General features: G+C 39.7%; 1 protein-coding gene across 1 annotated transcript in view; it reads left to right on the forward strand.

The window, feature by feature from the left end:
* Positions 1–626: 626 nt before the first annotated feature.
* Positions 627–20,936, forward strand: part of LOC146699079 (neural-cadherin) — an 82,461-nt gene continuing 62,151 nt past the window's right edge. Inside the window, exons 1-10 of the mRNA XM_085472604.1 lie at positions 627–677; positions 1,658–1,831; positions 5,972–6,083; positions 6,804–7,053; positions 7,505–7,647; positions 13,103–13,275; positions 13,359–13,527; positions 14,091–14,261; positions 15,826–15,998; positions 18,489–18,656. Coding sequence (XP_085328730.1) covers positions 627–677; positions 1,658–1,831; positions 5,972–6,083; positions 6,804–7,053; positions 7,505–7,647; positions 13,103–13,275; positions 13,359–13,527; positions 14,091–14,261; positions 15,826–15,998; positions 18,489–18,656 — 1,584 coding nt within the window. The remainder of the gene's footprint in view (positions 678–1,657; positions 1,832–5,971; positions 6,084–6,803; positions 7,054–7,504; positions 7,648–13,102; positions 13,276–13,358; positions 13,528–14,090; positions 14,262–15,825; positions 15,999–18,488; positions 18,657–20,936) is intronic.

Genomic DNA, 20,936 nt, shown 5'->3' on the forward strand with positions numbered 1-20,936 from the left:
GAAGACGCCATCTTGTGTGGTCTATTGACAATGACGGGTTCACCCTTTGCATGGATGTACAGATGTGTACAAACCAAAATGCCTGGCAGTTAACACATAAAAATAAATACTAAGCGCATATTTCCTGTATGATCCATTAGTACAAGTTTTGATACAGCACCTTATGCTGCTTTGTATCAAGCAACTGCATTAGAAGTGATCCAACAGGTACCAGTTTTATGTGCTTTTAATTTATATGTTTGTATATGTTACTGACAGGGTTATACACAGAGAGACATATTAGAAGTACTTGTAATCTTACATCTGGTACTATTGTTGTGAGTAGGTTTTATTAACAAAAGTGTCTGTTTATATTTCTGACTCCATATATACAGAAACATGATTTGCATTCCACTGCCTCAGACACAGAATGTGAAAATGGCATTTTGTGCATATGTGTGTCTGTCTGTGTGTGCCTGCTCCCTTGCTTTGCATGTCATGTGATGCATGAAAAGATGAGCCCTGTAGAGCGAGACAAAAGGAAAGAAGAAGAAGGAGGAGGAGGGAGAGGTGGAGGGATGTGGAGAGCGTGAAGGGATGATAGAGGAAGGAAGGAGAGGGAAGAGAAGAAAATGAAGGATAGAGGGATGATGCAGAGAAGGCTGGGGTGGGTGGAGGTGGTTGAAGAGGACCCAGATGTATGAGTGTGGCCTGAGGCTGAGAATTTGAAAGTGTGGCAAATTCAAATATTTATTAAAAGCGAGGTCTGGATAAACATGAAGGAGAGTGTGTGTGTGAATCCTCGGGGCTGCTGGCGCAAAGCACATTGTATTAATATCCAAGTATCCATGCCACCCTGTGAGCAGTGTGTCTGTGGGTGTATCTCTGCATGTGGTTTCTGTGTGTCTCTTCTTCCATTATGTCCCTTTTATTTGTTTTTATGTCCTCACATGCACGTGTCCTCTGACCGTATGTGCGTCTGTGCATACCTGTGTGTTAGTTTATGTTAAATTGATTAATCGGGTTGCAATGGTGTCTGAGTTCAGAATAATCCATGAAGGCTGCAGACTTTAAACGCAGCACTGGAGCTCGACCAGCACGTCACAGCTCCTCTTCACTTTATAAGTCTGTTTGGAAAAAGAAATGCAGATCAGCTTTCTGCAGACCTGTGGTCATGTTTATACTTTGGGCAAGGCACACCAAGTTCATTCAAAGAAATTCAAAGTGCTTTACACAGATAAAAACAGGAATACAAGCAATAAAAATAACAACAGTGCTAAAGTAGGTAAGGAAATGTCACAACCAATGTGTAATGACATTTAAAGAACTACAAAAGATATGGAAATTTCTCGATATTTTCTACTTTTAGGGGGCTTAGCTAACAGTTCCCCCGCGGCTGCAGTATTTTTGCTAAGCCATGCTAAGACATGACTTGGAGCTGACTGTGAAGTGGTGCACACATACATTAAAACTAACACAGTATTTTATCTGATTCAGCAGAAGATAGAGGTCTAAGAAAAGGATTTCATAAAATCTTGGAGAACTCAAGTCTATTTTTCCCTTTATTTTCTCTTTCTGGTAAGAAAACTGTTGCTAATGTTGCTTAAATTTCTTGCTTTGTGTGTGTTTATGTCCACGTCCATGTAGAGTTGCAGTTGTCCATGCTGTCTCCTTCCAGAAGAAGAGTCTCTCATACATGCTACTGGTTAATCCAGGGAATTTGTTTAGCATCAACCAGGAGAGCGGAGCGCTTAGCCTCACCAGGAACGTCGACTATGAGAGTGGTCACAACCTGCACACCCTGCAGGTCCGAGCTTCTGAACCCGACACCGGCCTTAGCAGCGTGGCAGAGGTACAGCTACACTACCAAGCATGCAAATATACTATTTATTAATCTGTGTAAAGTGACTAATACTTTTACAAGTTTGATGTGTGAATGCAAGCTCTAAATTTATACATCCATGTCAACAGCATGTAGCTACAGCTTTAACACACAGCTTTATCTTTTGGGACAAAGTTATGGTCCCGTGCACTGCAGTTAAAACAATAACCAGGGAAAAATAACACTCAGACAACCTGATAATTGAAAACAGAAGTTAGAGAGTGATTGAAAATAATTTATTATATCTGATAACTGGTGGAGAATGGTAGGCACTCTAAGTGTTCACACATCAATGGCATATTAAACTCTTACAGTCGAATCACATGATGGCCATGGAGTATTATGGTGTGAATTGGAAGGTCAATACAGAGTTGTAAGTGTTACCACAGCCTCTGAAATAAATCCACAGCTCATCATCACACATATCTGAGAACATGTAAGGGTGTTGACCCTTGACAGTTCGGCATACCACTTCTCTGATGAAAACTCATTAATTTAAAATGAGAAAGAAAGTGCTGCTGCTGAATCAGATGCTGTGATGCAACTCTTTCATTTACTGTTTATTAAATTTATGTGTTTATTTTGCAAGCATACCACTAAAAACAAACTGCTGAGCATCCCGTGAAGCTCTCACGATGAAAACTCAGTGAAATGCACAAGTTCAAAGCTGCGTTCAGAATTTAGGAATCACTTAGGAATCAGCAGTTTTGTGGTGCAGGAGCTTTCTTTTTATTTTGTTACAGGGTTTGCACAATAATAGATTATATGTGGCTCGAGCACACACACACACACACACATACACACATACGTAAAGTGCAAAAGCCTGGCTGCTAAGTACTGACTTTTACCCTCAGAGTAAGCTTTGAAGACTTACTACAACAGATATCTACATCTGTTCACATTAACACACACTCCCACAAGCACACACACCAAGAGAAATCCATTATCACCTGCTCTCAGTGTCCAGATGGTTGAGACACAGAGAGAATAGCTGCTAAACTACCAGTGTCCCCCAAAGGCCACTGCTGCTCTATAAGCTTGGCTGGCTAATTCACTATAAATGCCCTGCCTGTTCGTGCATGCCAGTGTGTGTGTGTGCATGTGTGCGTGTGTGTGTGTGAGTGAGTCCGTGTGCATGTAAAAGAGAGAGAGGGGGTTTTGCAGCACTGCTTATGTTGCACCTTACTGTAGCTTCTGCGGTTTTTATTGCCTCTGGCTTCATCACCTTCATCAGACATTTTAAAGCCGTCAACATGTCTCTGTCTCTTTCCATTGTTCAGTCGAACAGCTTTATATTGACATTTGGTGTCAAGCTTAGTACCTTTTTTTGACTGTTAATATTATATGAATCTAGACTACACACGTTTTCCCAATTTTCTCAATATAGAAACCCCAAGACTTCAAGATAGTTTCAATAACACACTAAAATAGCATCTCTTTGCCACCTGTAAAGGAAAAACATCTTTAAATATATAACAGAGAAGGGAATTTAGGTTAAAAAAAATTATGTCCGTGAGCAGCTATTGGTTTGTTATTGAACCATTAGTTTATAAGTACACTTGTCTTTGCCTGAACTATATAAAGAATCCATCTTCACCCAGTATATGGGAATTGGCTGATGGGAATTTTCCCCCAAAATTTAGGTACATGACCTTTTGTCTACTTGGTGGAGATCCAAAAAGGTCTAATAGACACACCAAGTCTCTCCAAAGTGTAAAATGGATATGCATGCAAGTTGCAGTACCAGCAGAGGGAGATATTTTTATTCCAGGCTACCATGAAAATAATCACATGAAAGTGTTTAAACATACATTATTAACACATTTAAATACATATTAGCCACCTAGCTTAATTGTCTCTAGTGATGAAGGACACTGGAATGTATTTCATACCTTCCTTGCTCACTAGCGACCTCTTGGCTTTAAATATAGTATCTCCCCCTGCTGGTACTAAAATTTGTGCACGTGTGTTCATTTCACTCTTTGGAGAGGCCTGAAGCGTGAAATGGACACGGTGGACCGGCCTGTCTATTACATGGTTTGCTATGATATCGTGCTGGGAGATCAGAGGCTAGATCTCCAACACCACTGGCTGAAATGCAGCCCCACACCATGAATGACTGTACATACTCACTCCTGTCCTTTTCTTCCAACCACCTCTGTACATACTCATGAAAATTTGAAACAAAAAAAGTTTGAATTCATCACTCCAGAAGACCTGTTTCCAATGATTTTCATTCCAGTTCTTATATAATTTGGCACAACTTAGCCTTTACTCTCCGCCTTCTTTAACAATGGTTTCCCAACCACCCTTCAGTTGAAACCATTTCTGATAAAGCTTCAGCAAACAATAGAGGGATCAACAGTACTGAAGATGGATAAACAGAAGAAATGCCAAGTTCTCAGCTGAAAGCTCTTCATGCCTGTCAAACGGTGTTATCTTTGTGTTTTTACTTGGTTTTTGTATTTATCACTTTCAAGTAACAACTGGTCAAATCTATTAACCATATGAAATCAATTTCTTAGCAGATATTACAGAAAAAGTGTATTTGTGGTGTTTCATAAAGCTCTCAACTTTAACAATGTTTTCTATTACTAATAAACACTTGCTCTTATTCTTCATGCACAAATGAATCCCCCAGAAATGAAAAATGTTTTCTGTCAGTAAAAATAAGTCACACAAATCATGTGCAGCAAAGGATAAAATCAAGTAATTACTGTTATCAAGTGATTACTATTTGCACCACAGTGACTGCAGTCAGTGCTTCTGCCTTTGTGTCTCTCCGATGTAAAAAGGTGTGTATGTGCTTCTTTCTTTTGTATCAGTCTTTCAGCATAGGAAATATATATTCACCTGTTGAGTTGGATGTAAAAAAAAAAAACTAATAAGGAATAGCGTTACTGTTTACGCTTCTAAATATTCAGTGCATGTTTGCAGAAGCAGTCATGCATCTAAATCCTCTCTGCTCGCCTCTCCTCTGCCCTGCTGTTATTACTGAACAGGTGGTGTGTCAAAGGTTCAGGACTGCCGAGAAAATCTGTGCTCAAGTGGTCATGTCTGCAGCCTTACCAGTTAAATCAGGCTTTATGGGAATGGAAAATAGCATTTTGGTTGGGCTCCAGGAGCTCGGGATAGTGGGTGAAACTAAACTGAAACAGCAGAGAGGTGATGATGCAGAGGCTCAAGTTTTAGGACGTTTGAAGGAGAAGTGGGGAGAACGAGAAAATATTTTTCATCCTTGACCAGAGGACATGTCTTCACAATGTTTGCTTCAATTATCTTGAAAAGTATATACGTTTAATAAAGTCAGAGTGTCTGCTGTGAATTTTACACTAAGACATTCTAGTTTCTTGTGATAAGAAATAGAAAATGTCTGAAAACAAAACAAAAATGACTTTAAATTTACATCTTCATGGTTTTTCTCTTCATTCTGTCATAGGCACTGGTTTGATTGGGTCTTTTGATTTTGATTAGTTTAATATAAACCTGAAACAAAGAATTTGTCTGCCTGATTTCTTCTTTTGTGTGTGTATCCCATAATAAACTGCATTATACAATCAAAAAAGCTCTGACATAAAATAACGCCACCCTGATGAATCACAAAATACTGCTCTTGTAATCAAATTGAAAAAACTGATTACATCCCTACTAGCTGTGTCTGTCAAATCATTGCTTAACCATTAAATTTCATGAAGATGGCTTTTTTATTCAGAAAAAAGTGGCACATGCAAACCACAGGACAATGTTTTAAGGACAAATAAGTTAAGAACCCTAAGTTAACTTTGTTTTGTGAAGACTCCTGATTATAAATTTTATACACTCTATGTATAGTCGCAGCTTGAGTTGCCACTATACATGGAGTGTAGATAAATCAGATAAATCAGCAGATAAAGCTCCATCTTTATCTACTGTAGCAGTCATTAAAATGTAGTCGAATCAGTGATTATGTGTGACCCAATTCTTTTTTTGTGTGTCATACTTCCCAAAGCTTTACTTACTGTGATGAAATAACTCACCTGTTCTCTCCTGCTGGCTCACGCTGAAATGAATATGAAACCAACATAAAGTATAATCTGATACCAGATAATAACAGTGGGATGCTCCCTGCAGGTGGTTGTACACATAACGGATGAGAATGACTGCACACCAGAGTTCCTCCACTCTATCTACACCAGAGACAACATACCTGAGAGCATCGCACCTGGAACCTCACTGCTGCAAGGTAACACACACACTGATCTGTCAAGTAAGGTCTGTGTGAACACAAAACCAACACATTACACCTGTGGTTAGACTGTACAGCTCATCTGTGTGTGTGTGTGTGTGTGTGTGTGTGTGTGTGTGTGTGTGTGTGTGTGTGTGTGTGTGTGTGTGTGTGTGTGTGAGTCAGAGCCATCTGTCATAGCTGCTGGTGACTGGTTGAGATCAAACACTCCAACTTCAGCGAGGCTTTGCTCTTATTAGGCGAGCAGCCAGCATCACATCCTCACACACATGCTTATTTTACCCTCTATCTTTGCGAGGACTCTTGTTGACATACTACATTACTGAGCTCCTTAACCGAACCTGAACCTTAAAACTATGTCTGAACCTCCAAGCACGTCTTTGAAGATTTTATCCTACAGTGAAGACTAACTACATCAATCTCAAGGCTGCAAACTCAGATTGGTCCTTACAGAGACAGACAAGTACACATAATCATACATACATTACAACAGTGTACAAACTAAGTTATTAATAAAAATGTCTCCCTTCTTCTTCTTTTTCCACCTTATCCAATCTCTTCATCTCTGTTTCCTACTCCTCTCACCTCTATCTTTACAACCATCTTCTCTGAGCCCTTCTTTCTGTTCCTTATTTACCCCGCGTTATCTTCTGCACTTTACAACTAATTTTCTTTCTTCTTTCACCTCTCTCCTCACCCTACCCACCTCCCATCCAGTACTTGCCCGGGACTGTGACTCCGGGATAAACTCGGAGATCTCATACTTCGTTCCCAGCAGTGACTTCAGCATCACATCTGGGGGTGTGGTCAGCCCCGCCCGTCGCTTGGACTATGAGCGCCCTAATCACATCTATGAGTTTTTGGTGGTTGCAGTGGATGCAGGAACACCCCCTCGCACCGGGACAGCCTCAATCCGCATCCGAGTCGCCAACACCAATGACGAGGCACCCATCTTTTCACAGAGCGTGTAAGAATTATCCTCATTCTTCTACTCTTTGCAGCCGTTTTCATTTTTTGTCACCTTTTGAATTGTTAATACAACTTTGTTTAATAATGAACATCAGCTGTGAGCTTTCTCTCTCTCTTTTTTTCCTGCCTCACCCCTGTCGCTGTCTGGGTCTCTCGCCCACAGAGTCAATCTGTTAATTAAGTTTGTTTTTAACTCAGAATCTATTTTTAATCCCACTGTTCTCTTCCATCTGTTTTCACTTCATCTTCACCTCTCCTCTCGCTCCACTGTCTCTTTCACACTTTTATTTCTTCTACTTTTTTATTGAACTTTTTTCTCATTCTGGCATCAGCCTATTTTTCTTTTCATACATTAATACCCTTTCATGACATCCTTCATCTCTTTAGGTCTGCAAAGTGCTTGTATGCAGTAAAGAAATAACACATCTTTCTCTCTTCCTCTCTGTTAGTTATAAGACCTTCCTAAGTGAGGATGCCGGTCCTGACACTCTGGTTGCCATCGTTCATGCCAACGACCCGGACGGAGATGGCGTCTCCTACGCCATCACTGGAGGCAATGAGGATAGCAATTTCCTGCTTGACAACCAGAAGGGTAAGGGAGCGGCAGCTGGTGTACATAAAATGTGTTTCTTCTTTTATGTAAACACAAATAAGACAGCAAGCAGCTGAAGCTGAAGGCCAGCAGCAGCTTCTAGTCCAGGTTATTTTTCCTCAGGACACAGAGGAAGTGGGTTCAGGTGAGATTGGCTGAGATGTGGGTGCCAAGAAACCTAAAGATGGAGACAGATTCCACCTGTTCTCCATTTATAATGAGTGGACCTGTCTGAGCCTCCTGAAGTCCATTATGAGCTCAGCTTCAGATTATTTTTTGAGCACCAACAGGACACATTCTCTACCTCTTCCCTGAAGGCTGTGTCATCTTCATCAGAGATGAGCCCAACCACGTTGGTGTCATCAGCATACTTGACTATGATGTTGGTTCGGTGGTTTATTAAACAGTCATAGGTGTCCAGGGGATACAGTAGGGGACTGAGATCCAGCCTTGTGGGGATCTGGTGCTGAGTGACAGTAGGGTTGAGAGGTGGGGGCTGAGTGGGACTGATTGAGGCCGTTTGGTTAAGGAGTCTTTGATACAGGAGCAGGTGGCAGGGGGTTTGAAGGTGGCCCAGTTTGGTGGTGATATAGCACTTCACAAAATGTACTTGCAAAGTGCTTTAAATAACATGAAAATAGATGTACGCTCTAGCATTTTGCTTATTAGGAAATGAGCACAACAGGTTTTCAGGCAAACCACGAAGCCAAATTTAATTGGCAGTCCAAGTACATCTGATAACGGTTGATCTTAACGCCAACCCTCATTGGCTGATAATTCATCTCATATCCTTCTACACATCCAACTGGCATATCTCATATAGGGCACACTATTGATAAGGTTTTACCCCTCCCCACAGTTGCTGCAAGCCACTTCATGTGCTTCTATCCTGGGTTTAACTAATCGGTGTCATGTTCACTGCCATTGCAGAGCAATACCACCAAGTTAAAATTACTGCAGACATAAATAACAATCTGCTTTTAATTATAGTGGTTCTGACCAAACTCAACTAGTAGTGACATGCTTGCAGTTTATCCAGTCTCAACTTTTCTTGAGGGGGCAGGAAAAGAGCAGCTAATTACGCTAATGAATGCTGAGCTGCAGCTCGGATTTATTAAATGACTCATGAACAATTGTGTAGACTTTACGTAATGTATATGCATGCACTAATGTTTTACAACTAGAGCATCTCTCAGAGCACAAAGCAAAAAACTGCAAGTCATCTTCATCCAATCAAATAGACGAGACATGGAAGGCAGAAACGCTAACAGGTGGTTATAAAGGTAAAAAAGCCCTAAATATCCTAAGAAATCCAACTGATCTGGCTTTTAAGAGTTTTCAAGCAGAAACCAAGGGATGTTCTGGTCATCTTACGGTTGGTCACTTTCAGTGCATCACAGCTGCACACAGACAAACAGCTTTTTGATTGACAGTTTCTGTTCCACTGCTACACTGTGTGAACATCAAGAGAAAGGGCAGTTAATATAGTAAGGTTCATCCAGATGAATTAATGCATCTAAAAGGAACAGACCTACATGCATTTGCTATGATTATTATAGTAAGACAGTAAAAAAAAAAAGTAATTATTATTAGAATAAGTAAATATTCTCTTCCTTTGACCAGTACTTGTTGTGATATATTCCCATGGACTGACAGCAGCGATGTCTGCTTTGAATAGCACAAAAACTCATTAACTGATTATGAGCATTTTATTTGTTTGCCAGCAAAGTAGCTTTAACAGACACAAACAACACAAACAATAACTTTTATACACACACAAAGCAGCAGCAGCATTCAGATCACTCTACCAAGCTGCACACACATATACACTCACAGAATAAAGTGATTGTTGCCATGGTGACGAGTATTTGGGATAAAGCTTGGTAGCATTAACAAGGCCAGTGAACCCCCCCTAGAAAACACGCACACACAAGCACGCATAAATAGAAAGAACATGAACACACAAATGTAGAATCGGTGCAGGAATATATAAACTATTAGAATATAAACTATTTGACATAATTGACTCATTTACATATTTGTCTCTGTGTCTTTGTGAGGGTCAGTTTGAGCTAAGAATTTTTTTTTTATTGGTTCTCAGTTTGGGGCAGAATTAAAGAGAAATTCACTGTTTCATACTGCATTTAGGTAAAAGGTGAACACCTTTCACACACACTTACTGATTGGGACCACTTGACAACAAGAAGATAAGCTTGTAGGCATTTTATTACCATTTCGAATCCTTTTTTTCTTTTGTGATTTTTTTAAAATCACATTGCATTTCTGAATGTTTCCTTTTCCCTTGCGCTGTTTATTTTCCTTGTGCTTTAAATTGAGTGTAGATAATTGCTTCTTGACCTCTCCTGCCTTATCTGATTCATTCATATTAAAAGGATGTTACTGTGTTGTATGTGTGTGCAAATAAAAAAAAAACTGTATTCACTGAGGGTGAGGCGCCAGGGGTTGCATCATGTCCATGAGTTTTCTCACAAAAGTACAAGTATAAATGTGTATGTCAGAGAAAGACACTTTAAAGATAAAGTTCATATGCAGCAGTGAGATGTTCAGTCATATTTTTGCATGTTTATCTGTGTGTGTGTGTGTTCATGTGTATGTGTCTTTTTCTCTCTAAGCCGCTGTGCCACCTTATCACCCAGCATGCACTGCTGCACTGCTCTGTGCCCCACGCACATATGCGTCCATGCACAAAGAGATATAAACATGAACATTTGCACATAAATGATATTTTAAGACTGTCTCTCTCTCTTACACACACACGCACGCGCGAACTTCAGCAGCAGATGGCCTTTGGCTTGCTTGGCTGTTCTGCTTTGTCACTTCAAAGAGTTCTGAAGTATTTTCATGTAGATGTGTTCGCTCTCTCTCTCTCCCAGCCTCTGTGTCTCTATTCATGTTTCTACCAAAGCAGCTTATTTGTTTGTTTGTTTGCACTGCTGCTCTGTTATGTTAATGTGCAAGTGATTGTTAGCGCAGAAAAATATGACATTTGTTTTAGGCCAGAGTTAAACTAATGCGAGCTTTTTTACTGGCTGCAGTTTGTGCCAACAATCTGTGCTGTTGGTGACCCACAGAGCAGAAAACATCACAGCAATGCGTTTCATCTATGTTGTTTTTAAGCTCAACGTGTCAGTTGTCCTTTACACCAACTTAAGCTTTTACCATTGTGGACACAGAGGCTGGGAGCCTCCATCCACAGACATTCGGCATTTGTATGTGTATAACTCAAACGATGGGAAAATAACCAGAAAATAGCCTGTAACAAATTTAAAAGAACATAACATCATTACATAAAACTCTGAATCCAAAAAAGCTGTGACACTGTGTAAAAGATAAATAAAAACAAGATATATTTGCATTGATATGCAAATATAAACCTATATTTTATAGACAGTACAACATAGAAAACATAGTAAATTTTTAAAATGACAAAATGTACAATTTCTAGTGCAACCCCTAAGGTATTTATCTTTCTCCTGGTGAATGTGTAAATCACACAGCGACAGGTCTCACAAAATTTAAGACAGGGCCGTCCCATAAACATCTGGGAACTATATAAACCAGTTGGTGGACCTTTGTGAGAGGAATGTTGGTCCATTCCTGTCTGATGTAGGATAAAGCTGTTCAACAGTCCTGACTCATCTTTGTCCTCGGTTGACTTTTTTGCTGTGTTTTCAATTTGTCTAAGGTCTGGACTGCAGACCAGCTAGTTCGGTATCCAGACTCTTCAGATGCAGTAAATGGTTTAGAGTTGTTATTGTTAAGCATATGCAGGGTCTTCCCTGGAAAAGATTTTGTCTGGATGTATGTGTTGCTCTAAAACCTTTGTATACCTTTAATCATTGATGGAGCCTTTCCAGTTGTACAAGCTGCCATTTCCACAGGCACTGATTGACTCCCCATACCAACACCATCAGAGATGCAGGCTTTTCAACTGAGTTTTCATAACAACCCAGATGGTCCCTCTTCTCTTTAGCCTAGAAGATTTGACATCCATGTTTTTCAAGAAGAATTTCAAATTCTGATTTTTTTGACCACAGGACAGTTTGTCTCAGTCCATTTTAAACGAGCTTTGATATACATTTGTGGAGAAACGATGTTCATAGGCAATGATATCTAGACATTTCCTGAGTCTCTGCAATGGTTTCTTGGACAGAATTGTTCGTGTTTTTAATGGAGTTCTGCCTGAGGTCCCAAAGACCAAAATATTGATTTTCATCTTTGTCCCCACAGAGATTTCTCATGTAGATGATGAGATATTTAAAGTCTTCAGAATTTTACATCGAGGAACTTTGCTAAGATGCTCTTTTTTTGTACCCAATCATATTCCTGACCTGATGCCACTCTACTTAGTTCCAAAATGTTCCTCCAGTTCAAATAACTGATATGTTCTACTCTGAGTGAAATATGGTTGAGTAAGATTTGCACATCATTTTGTTTTTATTTACATTTTACACAGCATCCCAATTTTTTTGGAATTGGTATTGTAACTGAGCCACTCAATTTTATTAATAATGCTTCATCTAACACTTGGTGTGCACCAGCCTTTGTATCAGAGTCATTTGCCATCTCATAATGAGAGATATTAGTAGCCTGGTAAAGTGTAAATAGCATTGAAAAAAGAAGCTGAACACCCAACTGAAAACACTTCCATACAGAATTCAGTGTATTTAAAGCAAAGTCAGTGAGCGTTTATAATTTGCAATTACATGTCTTGTTAAGGTGACTTAAAAATGTCAAATAGTTGAGGTGAAATTGAGGCCCTTTTTAAAGACACAAACATCCTGCAGTTTCACTTTTATGATGTCTTTGAGGGAAAGCATGAACAGCAGCACTTACACTCTGTGTTCTCCTCCAGAGGAACGTGTAAAGTGAACAGTGTCCCCTGGCATTAGAAACCACTTTTGGATGAAACATGAAAGAAGCTGAAATTTGTATTTCTCCCTGTAGAAAATGTTGATTTTTATTCTATTTTTTTTTTTTAAATCTGCTAAATAAAAGGAAACCACGAGCCCTGCCAACCAACACCAGGCCTCTGTCATATTTAAAGATGTGTTGATTACTTTTGGACTTTATCTGAAGACAAAAATGGTGTAAAAGAAGTAAAAGAAACAAAAGTAAAGGCACAAAATAACAAAAAGGCTACTGACCATTAAGTGTTGTAGCTGCTAAAGGATAAAGCTATTTTATATAGAGTTTAGTGTGGCCCAATCTAAAGGCTTGAAAATGTCACAAGATATAACTTGAACTTTCATTATGTCCCTTTTTTTCTGAAGGTATAAATTTAGCCCCAAGCAATTTGATCTGAGTCTTTTTGTGAATTATATTACAACTCTTAGAAATGTCAGAAAGTCCACCTGCACATATTCAATTTGAATCTGACAAAAAAACCTTTTCTACCCTATTTGATTTGCCCCACCTGTATTTGTGTGTTTAGGTATTATTAAGCTGCGGCGGAGTCCTCCTCCACGCCTGAGGGGGCCACAGTACGTCCTCAACATCACTGCCACGGATGACAACGCATCTGGTGGGCCATACCCACTCAGCAGCTCAGCGCAGGTCATTGTGGGAATAAATGACATCAACAACAACAAACCACTGTTCAAGGAGGTGAGTCGAGTTATTATTTATTTTTACGTTATTGCAAATTAAATGACAAATTCTGACCCCTGACTTTGCTGTTTGGTTGTCAGTGTCAGAACTATAGCCTGAACGCAGCAGTCCTGGAGAATCAGCCTCCAGGAACGTTCGTCCTGCGCGTCCAGGCTCATGATGCTGACATGGGCGTCAATGGAGAGGTCAAATATGGCATAATGAACAGAGACGGAGTGGCATCTGGTTTTGATATTGATCCTGATACTGGTAAGCTCAGAAACACTCATTATAATTTTTACAAACAGTTCTTCCACAGCTTCTTTATTCAGCTACTCCTTTTAGGTATTTCCACAGTAGATCATCTGCCTCACCATATTCCTCACACCTTCTTCTGTCACTCCAACCATCTGCATTTCCTCCTTCACTACATCCATGAACCTTCACAATGGTCTTCCTCTTTTCTTCCCGCCTGGCAGCTCCATGTTTAACATTCTTTTGTCACAATCCCTCCTTTCTATATATTATCAAAATCTCAGCCTTCCCTCTTTCTTACTTTTTTTCCAAATCGCTCAACCACAGCTTTTCCTCTGGTATGCTCATTTCTAAAGCTGTCCTTTCTGGTCGTATCCAACAAAAATCTTGGAATCTTAATTCACAAACACCTCTTTGAGTTTCTTATGTGATTAAGGTTTTACTGTCTTATCAAATATGTGTGTTTCAAAAGTTTCTACACACACAGTACCTGTTGGATATCAGAAAAGCTTTACAATTCAGTCCAAACAATGACAAACTGAAATTCTAAGTGTGCTAATGTCCTCACTGTGTGTCAGGTGTGATAACCACAGCAGTGAGTTTTGACCGGGAGCGTCAGAGGGAGTATACTTTGTCTGTGACGGCCACCGATCAAGCAGAAGAGCCGCTCATTGGAATCTGTCAGATCACAGTGCAGATCTCAGATCAGAATGACAACGACCCCAAGTTTGAAAACAGCCGCTACCAGTGTGAGTACCATCACGACTCCTCCCAGTGACTTAGTCCGTCCGCTTCTTGTTCAACACAAAAACATCCTGTAGCTGTGTGTTTTGAGGGAGCAGAGGAAGTGTAGAAACCGTGTATTTGTCGTCACCATCATGCATCAATCTGCATCCTTGTAATCCTGGAAACCCCTTAGGACTGATGAAATGTTCGCTGGCAGGTCCCAGAGCTCTCTGTTTGTTTACTATCTGTGCAAATATGTGTTTTGATAAGCATAGTGTCAGAAGTTCTTCTCGTCCGATTAGAGAAACGCACAGAGTGTCTCATTAACTATTTAAGAGGCAGATTGAAATGTTTCTGGGACATGCATTTATTTAGCAGTTGTGAGTGTGTATGTGTTATGGGGTGGGGGTTCCTTTACAAATTATGGAAATGAGCTGGAAATCTTGAGCTTGTTTAGACTTTTCTTAGTTATCCATACATCATTACCAACATGTATTTCAGTGCAAAGATTTTCTGCTTAAGGAGACAACACAATCACCAGCTATCTTTTGGGTTGGTAATGCAAACCCAGACCATGTTTATCTTAAGTGTTGTCATATTTACAGTTGATATGAACAACTTTATGAAAAGAGGCACAAACTGAAACTTCAATAAATGAATGTAAAACATCACTTCTGCTTGTAAATTCTGGTTGTAGAACTAAACAGGGCTCGGGTTCCCTGGTACCTGTTATAACTCTGGGCTGTTTTAAGTGTAACCAAGCAAGATAGGAGTAGCAACAAGAACCATATGAATATGACATAGATTTACATTTAATAAAGAAAAAAGCAATTCCACAACTATCAATCACATAAATCGATGTGAAGTACAACAAAGAGAAAAAAATCTAAAAAGAATATGAAATCATTTTGTGTATTGAGAATGATGCTAACAGCAAAATATCTTACTATTAATGTTAATTGGCATAATATAAACAAAAGAAATTCACCATGGTGATGTAAGATTCTTTGTTTGTCAAAGTGAACCCTGAAAGGAAAATCCTGTGTTTGCTCCACCTGCTGGTTTTGGTTGTTTTTCTGTGACACACATTAGACTCAGCAGGATCTGATGTGATTATTCAGTTGAAATGTATCCAGTGAGACCCGTGACTGTGAAAAGGACATTATTATTGACATAATGCTTGAAATGCAGTCTTACAGAGGCAAATGCACCTCGTCGCTGCTCGTTGTTTTTGTTGTCTGATCAGCGCTGACACACATCACAGTCAGCAGGATTGGAGGTTATGTTCTTAAATTTAAAAATGCATCTGTTGACTTTGCACAGTGAGACCCAGAAATGACAAAATGAGGTGACAGACTGCTGATCCGGCACAATGTTGTGTTTCCATTATTATAATACCTGCTTACCAACACAGAACATAATGTTACACTGCTTTCAGTCAACTGTAATGATTTGGGTATTCGTGCTTTAGACATACACAGTGTTTCACCATAGCGGTTCCTGTAATAGTAGTAGGAGTTGCAGTAACTCAAACTGGTGCTAGTAGAACTTCGCTCCCCATATGACAGCTGATGTTTTCCCTGTCAGACTTTCTGAGAGAAGACACTCCAGTTGGAACTAGTTTCCTGCGAGCAGCAGCTCATGACGATGACCAGGGGAGCAACGCGGCAATCACCTATTCACTGTCCAGACAGAAGCCGGCTTACCTGCACATCAACCCCAGCACTGGGTGGATTTATGTCAACCACCCAATCTCTCAGGTCAGAAGCACATCAGCAGCCTCTTCATGCTGCAGCATGATGCAATGTCTGCAAGTGTCCACACTTACAAAATTACTTCTCATATCAAAAATGTCTCATTTCATTCTCACAAATTGCTAAAACTTCCTGGAAATGAACACCATCCTCAAAAAGAGCAATGTTTTGTGCTTTGACTCCCTGCAACAAATTACAGACAGTGAACTAGATGCAAGATCCAATCTCTACAATAAGGGTTAGAATTATAATAATAACACTATTAGCACTTTCAAAACACACAGTTACAAATTACTTCACAGTCTGAATAGAGGTTTATATATGGTTGAAATAATCTGCTGGAAAAAGTGGGAAAAGTCACTCATGCTCAGCTGCAGATGGGGGGACACCATGATTGTGCATCACTGTGTATCATCCTCTGCAGTGAGTATATGCGAACTAATCTCTGTATATTTTGAATGTAGATATAATCCAGGTGGAATAACACTGATGATAATCTTACCATTCTTTAATGAAAGTAGGCTAACATTAATGTTAGCATAATGAATGATCCTGAATATTTCAGCATGTGGCAGAGTACAGTCTGTAACTGTAACATGTTTTCTAATAAACAGGTTACGAGCTATTTTGTTTATTTAGAAAAAGAAACATCCTACTTATTTGGGGGAAAAAGAGAGAGAATGCCACGTATGCAGTGAAAACACAGATGTCCCAGTTTTACACTGGGACTTTAATGCATCTTACAGCTGAAATTTGTCTCAAAGCCCCATGTGGAATGCGACTTGATTTGTGAGTATCTCTGTGAGATGTTACGTGTAGTTTTAGGATACGCACAGAAAGGTTTTTGAAACCTAAAATTATCGGAAGATGAACTTACTAGGTTGTGCGTAAATGAATAGTATTTATTCAGGTCGGGATGTATGCATTTGTAAAGTAGTTTTACGTGTGGTCAGAATGCTTCGTGTTTGTGTGCGGATCGAGGCATGAGCTCCTGAGTCCTTAAAAGTTGCACACCAATTCATTGTACACATTTGTAAATCATGTCCTACACATTTGCAACACGTTTGAGGCGCATTTCACTCCATAGGTGCATATATATGAATTCTAACATATGTGTCAGATAAGTATCAGAATCAGAATCAGAATCAGAATACTTTATTGATCCCTGGGGGAAATTATTTTTTGTTACAGTGCTCCATTTTAAACCAACATTAAGACAAGACAGACAATACACTAACTAAGAATAGTACAATATATACATATATATACATACATACATACATAAGTCACAAGTATGATGAAAACCATTTGAGAGCAAGGCACTGATGATGATGAGTTATCACTTTAGGTGACTGTTGTTTTGATTTGGCGCTATATAAATAAAATTGAATTGAACTGATACCACCACAGTTCTGTTATCTGTTAAAAAGAATGGTATGATTAGTGGTATCAGACGTTGGAGATAAGTCTAGCAGGATTCAAATGTAATATTAACCATTATCTAAGTGCATAAGTATCATTAGTAGTTTTCACTAATGCCGGATTTTGGAAATGGACCTATAATTCTCTGAAACAGTGGCTTATAGGGAGGGTATTCAAGCACAGCGGTTATGCACTTTGTTCACCCCAACAGCTTCCAAGCCACCCCAATCCAATTGTAAATGTCACCCTAAATCTATTTAAACCCTGTCCAGCTATGATGACCTTGTGCTATTTCCATGAAAGCACAGACGGTGGGCCATATCACAACACAAAAACATTGTTTTAATAATGAATAAATGTAATAAGCTGGATAATATGCACATAAAAGCATATCCTCAGCATGTAAACAAGGCAATGCAAAAAATTAAACACAACTGGGATATTATGAGGTCACAAGGTCAAAGTTATTTCCAACAGCAACAGCTGCTCTGATGTTTCCACTGCGTGAGGAATGAAAGTTGCATCAAACAGACTGTTGTTTTAAATCTTTAATGGTTGTCATCATTATGTGTGTCTGATTTCTCTTCAGTACAATCTTACAATGTCAAACTGAAAATCCATAATGAAGCGAATCCGTCTGTTAAGCTAACGTCGGCGATGAATGATGCCTACTGTTCTTCTTCTTTTGTCACTGTCATCTCCTTTCTGTTCTTCTTCTCTCTGCCTCTCATTTTCTTTTTAGCAGCACTTCAGTCAATAATTTAGCAAAGGAAAATGTATCCCTACCCACTTTCTTGATTCACTTTTCGCAAACAAACTAAAGGATCAATATTTTCTTTCTTTCTCTGCTCAACTATTTACAATTTTTACAAGTGTTTGGTCTTTCTGAACTATCAAAGAGCTACTTGATCATTAAAATTTGATTTTGAAGATAACAAGACCAAGTTTTAAAGGCAAATCAATTCTAAATAGCAAACACCCTTATTTGTTTGGTAAAACTTGTTAAAACGAAAATGTTCTGATCAGAATCACGAGTTCCTTGATCTTAATTACTCCCTGTTCATCTCTTTGCAGACATCCAGAATCAACCAGCAGATTGTGGCCTCAGATGGAGGGAACCGCAGCAGCTCAGTGGAGCTGACTGTTATCATCACAAACGTCCACAATCAGCCACCACAGTGGGAGCAGTCCGAATACTGGGTCACTGTGCCGGAAAACACCGTCCGAGATGCCAAGATAGTGGTGAGTTTATGATGAGAACATTGAGCCCTGAAATGGTAAAATGATAACTAAAAAACATTCAACTTTCACTTTTCAAGAAACCATTTTTTGAGATGGATTGAGCTTCGTGACATGGTGTGCTTCCTTGTTAAAGGGATGCCCATTGTCAGCAAAAATACTTGGGTATGCTTTGGTGTTTAAGTGATGCAATGTGTGCAAAGAAAATTCTCCCCACAACATTACAACACCACCAGCCTGAACCGCTGATACAAGGCAGGATGGACTCATGGACTCAGATGTCACAGCAGAAATCGAGACTCATCAGAAGAGAAGGGTTTTTTTTCCAATCTTATATTGTTCAATGTTGGTGAGTCAGTGCAAATTGTGTCCCTGGTTTGCTGTTTTTAGATGGCAGGAGTGGACCCCAGTGTGGTCTTCTGCTCCTATAGCCTATCCGTTGTATTACGTGTTACTATTGGAGTTATTGTTGACTTCTTACCAAAGCAGTCTGGCCAGTCTCCTCTGACTTCTGTGTGTGGGAAGATCCCAGTGGATCAGCAGTTTCTGAAATAATCAGTAATTTCAGAAATAATCTCAGAAATAATCAGACCATCCAGTCTGGCGTTCAAAGTCACTTAAATCACCTTTCTTCCTCACTCTGATGCTTGGTTTGAGCTTCTACGGGTCATCGTGAGCATATCTGCTGCCAGTTTGGCTGATTAGATATGTTCATTAATGAGCATTTGAACAGGTGTACATAACAAAGTGGCTTGTGAATGTATGACTGAAAAGGTGCCGGTCTGGGAACTGAAGCACGCGTTTCTTTTCATCAGTATCAGTAGCCCTAAGAGCTCGGAGGTGACATGGGCGAGAGAAGGGGATGACTCGTAAAAATGGAGAAATATTTAAACTCAGTCACCCTCCTGCAGCAGTAAAAGAGTTCTATTTCATTTACATCCTGCTTCACGTCTGTGCACAGCACCCCGAGGAGGCTAGAGATACTCTTTCTTCTTCTTCATCCCTCTCTCCTCACTTTCCAGCTCATCCATCCCTCTCTCTCTGTGTCAGCACGTTTAACCGAGCACTTCTAAATATTTTCTGCCGAGCAAACAACAAACCAGCCCCGAGTCTGTCTCACCTGACTCACTGCAATCTCACACACACACACACACACACACACACACACACACACACACACACACACACACACACACACACGCACGCACGCACAAATGCACACACACTTTGCTTGTATACCTCTGGTGATTTTTTTTCCTCTTTTGATCCCTCCATCCTAATTTGCTTCCTATTCCTAAGCTGATGGTTTAGAAGGTAGATGAGTTTTTACCCTCCAGCTGCTCGATTTCATGGAGGTTAGTCAGTTTTCAAATAGTTGGAGGGTAAGTGTAATCCTGTGTGTGTTCGCGTGTTGTTGTGCTTCTTTTCGACACCGTGTTTTCGCTGAAAAGACGATGATGGTGATTGGGGTTCCCACCCACAGCTCCATCTGTCAGAGATGATTGAGCAGAGCAAGAAAATTACACCTGCTGTCGGAGCGTCACAATGGACTCCTATCACCTCAGAAAAACAGACGTTTAATTATTGTCTTTAACCTGACAGAGGCTGTATGATGCAGTGAGAAGAAGTGAAGAGGGGTGCTAAATTAGGGAAAGGAAAGCTTTATGGTACTGAAAGATGGATTAAAAAAAAGGCTGTGTGGATTTTAGTCTTTTTATGTTGACAGTAGGAGAAATATAAAATAACACGAGCTTTCTCCTTTAATCAGATGATACAGTTGCATCTGAAAGAATACACTTTACACGAATGTGTTCCTTGTTGAATGTGTCTTGTTTTGTTCAAATTAACTGTGGGAGTGAGATTTTTCTCCCTTCATCAATGTTTCATCTCCTTCATTTTTCATTCCTCTAGAAAAGGCTGAATCTTTCCACTACGCTCTCCCTGTCAAAAAGTATTACCTGAAAGCTGAGCCCAGATGCACAACTGTTGGACAAAATACTGGCAAAGGAAAAACAAAAAACTGTGATCAACTGAGAATCATCTGTCTGCATGTTGAAACCATGTATACATAATGTTTTATGAGCAATAAATTCAGTGGACAAATATGTTAAGTTACCCAAACCTGGCTACATATACAAAACAATGGAAGGCTGAAATGTCTCCTCCCTCTCTTCCTCCTCCCTCCTTTGTCTCCCCTGCGGTGTTAATTGCGCTGAGGAGGAACTGTTGTTTTAAATTTAGCAGCCTTAATAAGGTCTGTTAATCACATTGTTAACGAGGCAG

The sequence above is a fragment of the Copadichromis virginalis genome, linkage group LG11 (genome assembly GCF_057382275.1).
Source record: "Copadichromis virginalis isolate Kocher_CV1m ecotype Utaka linkage group LG11, C_Virginalis_male_GT1.1, whole genome shotgun sequence".
Lineage (NCBI taxonomy): Eukaryota > Metazoa > Chordata > Actinopteri > Cichliformes > Cichlidae > Copadichromis > Copadichromis virginalis.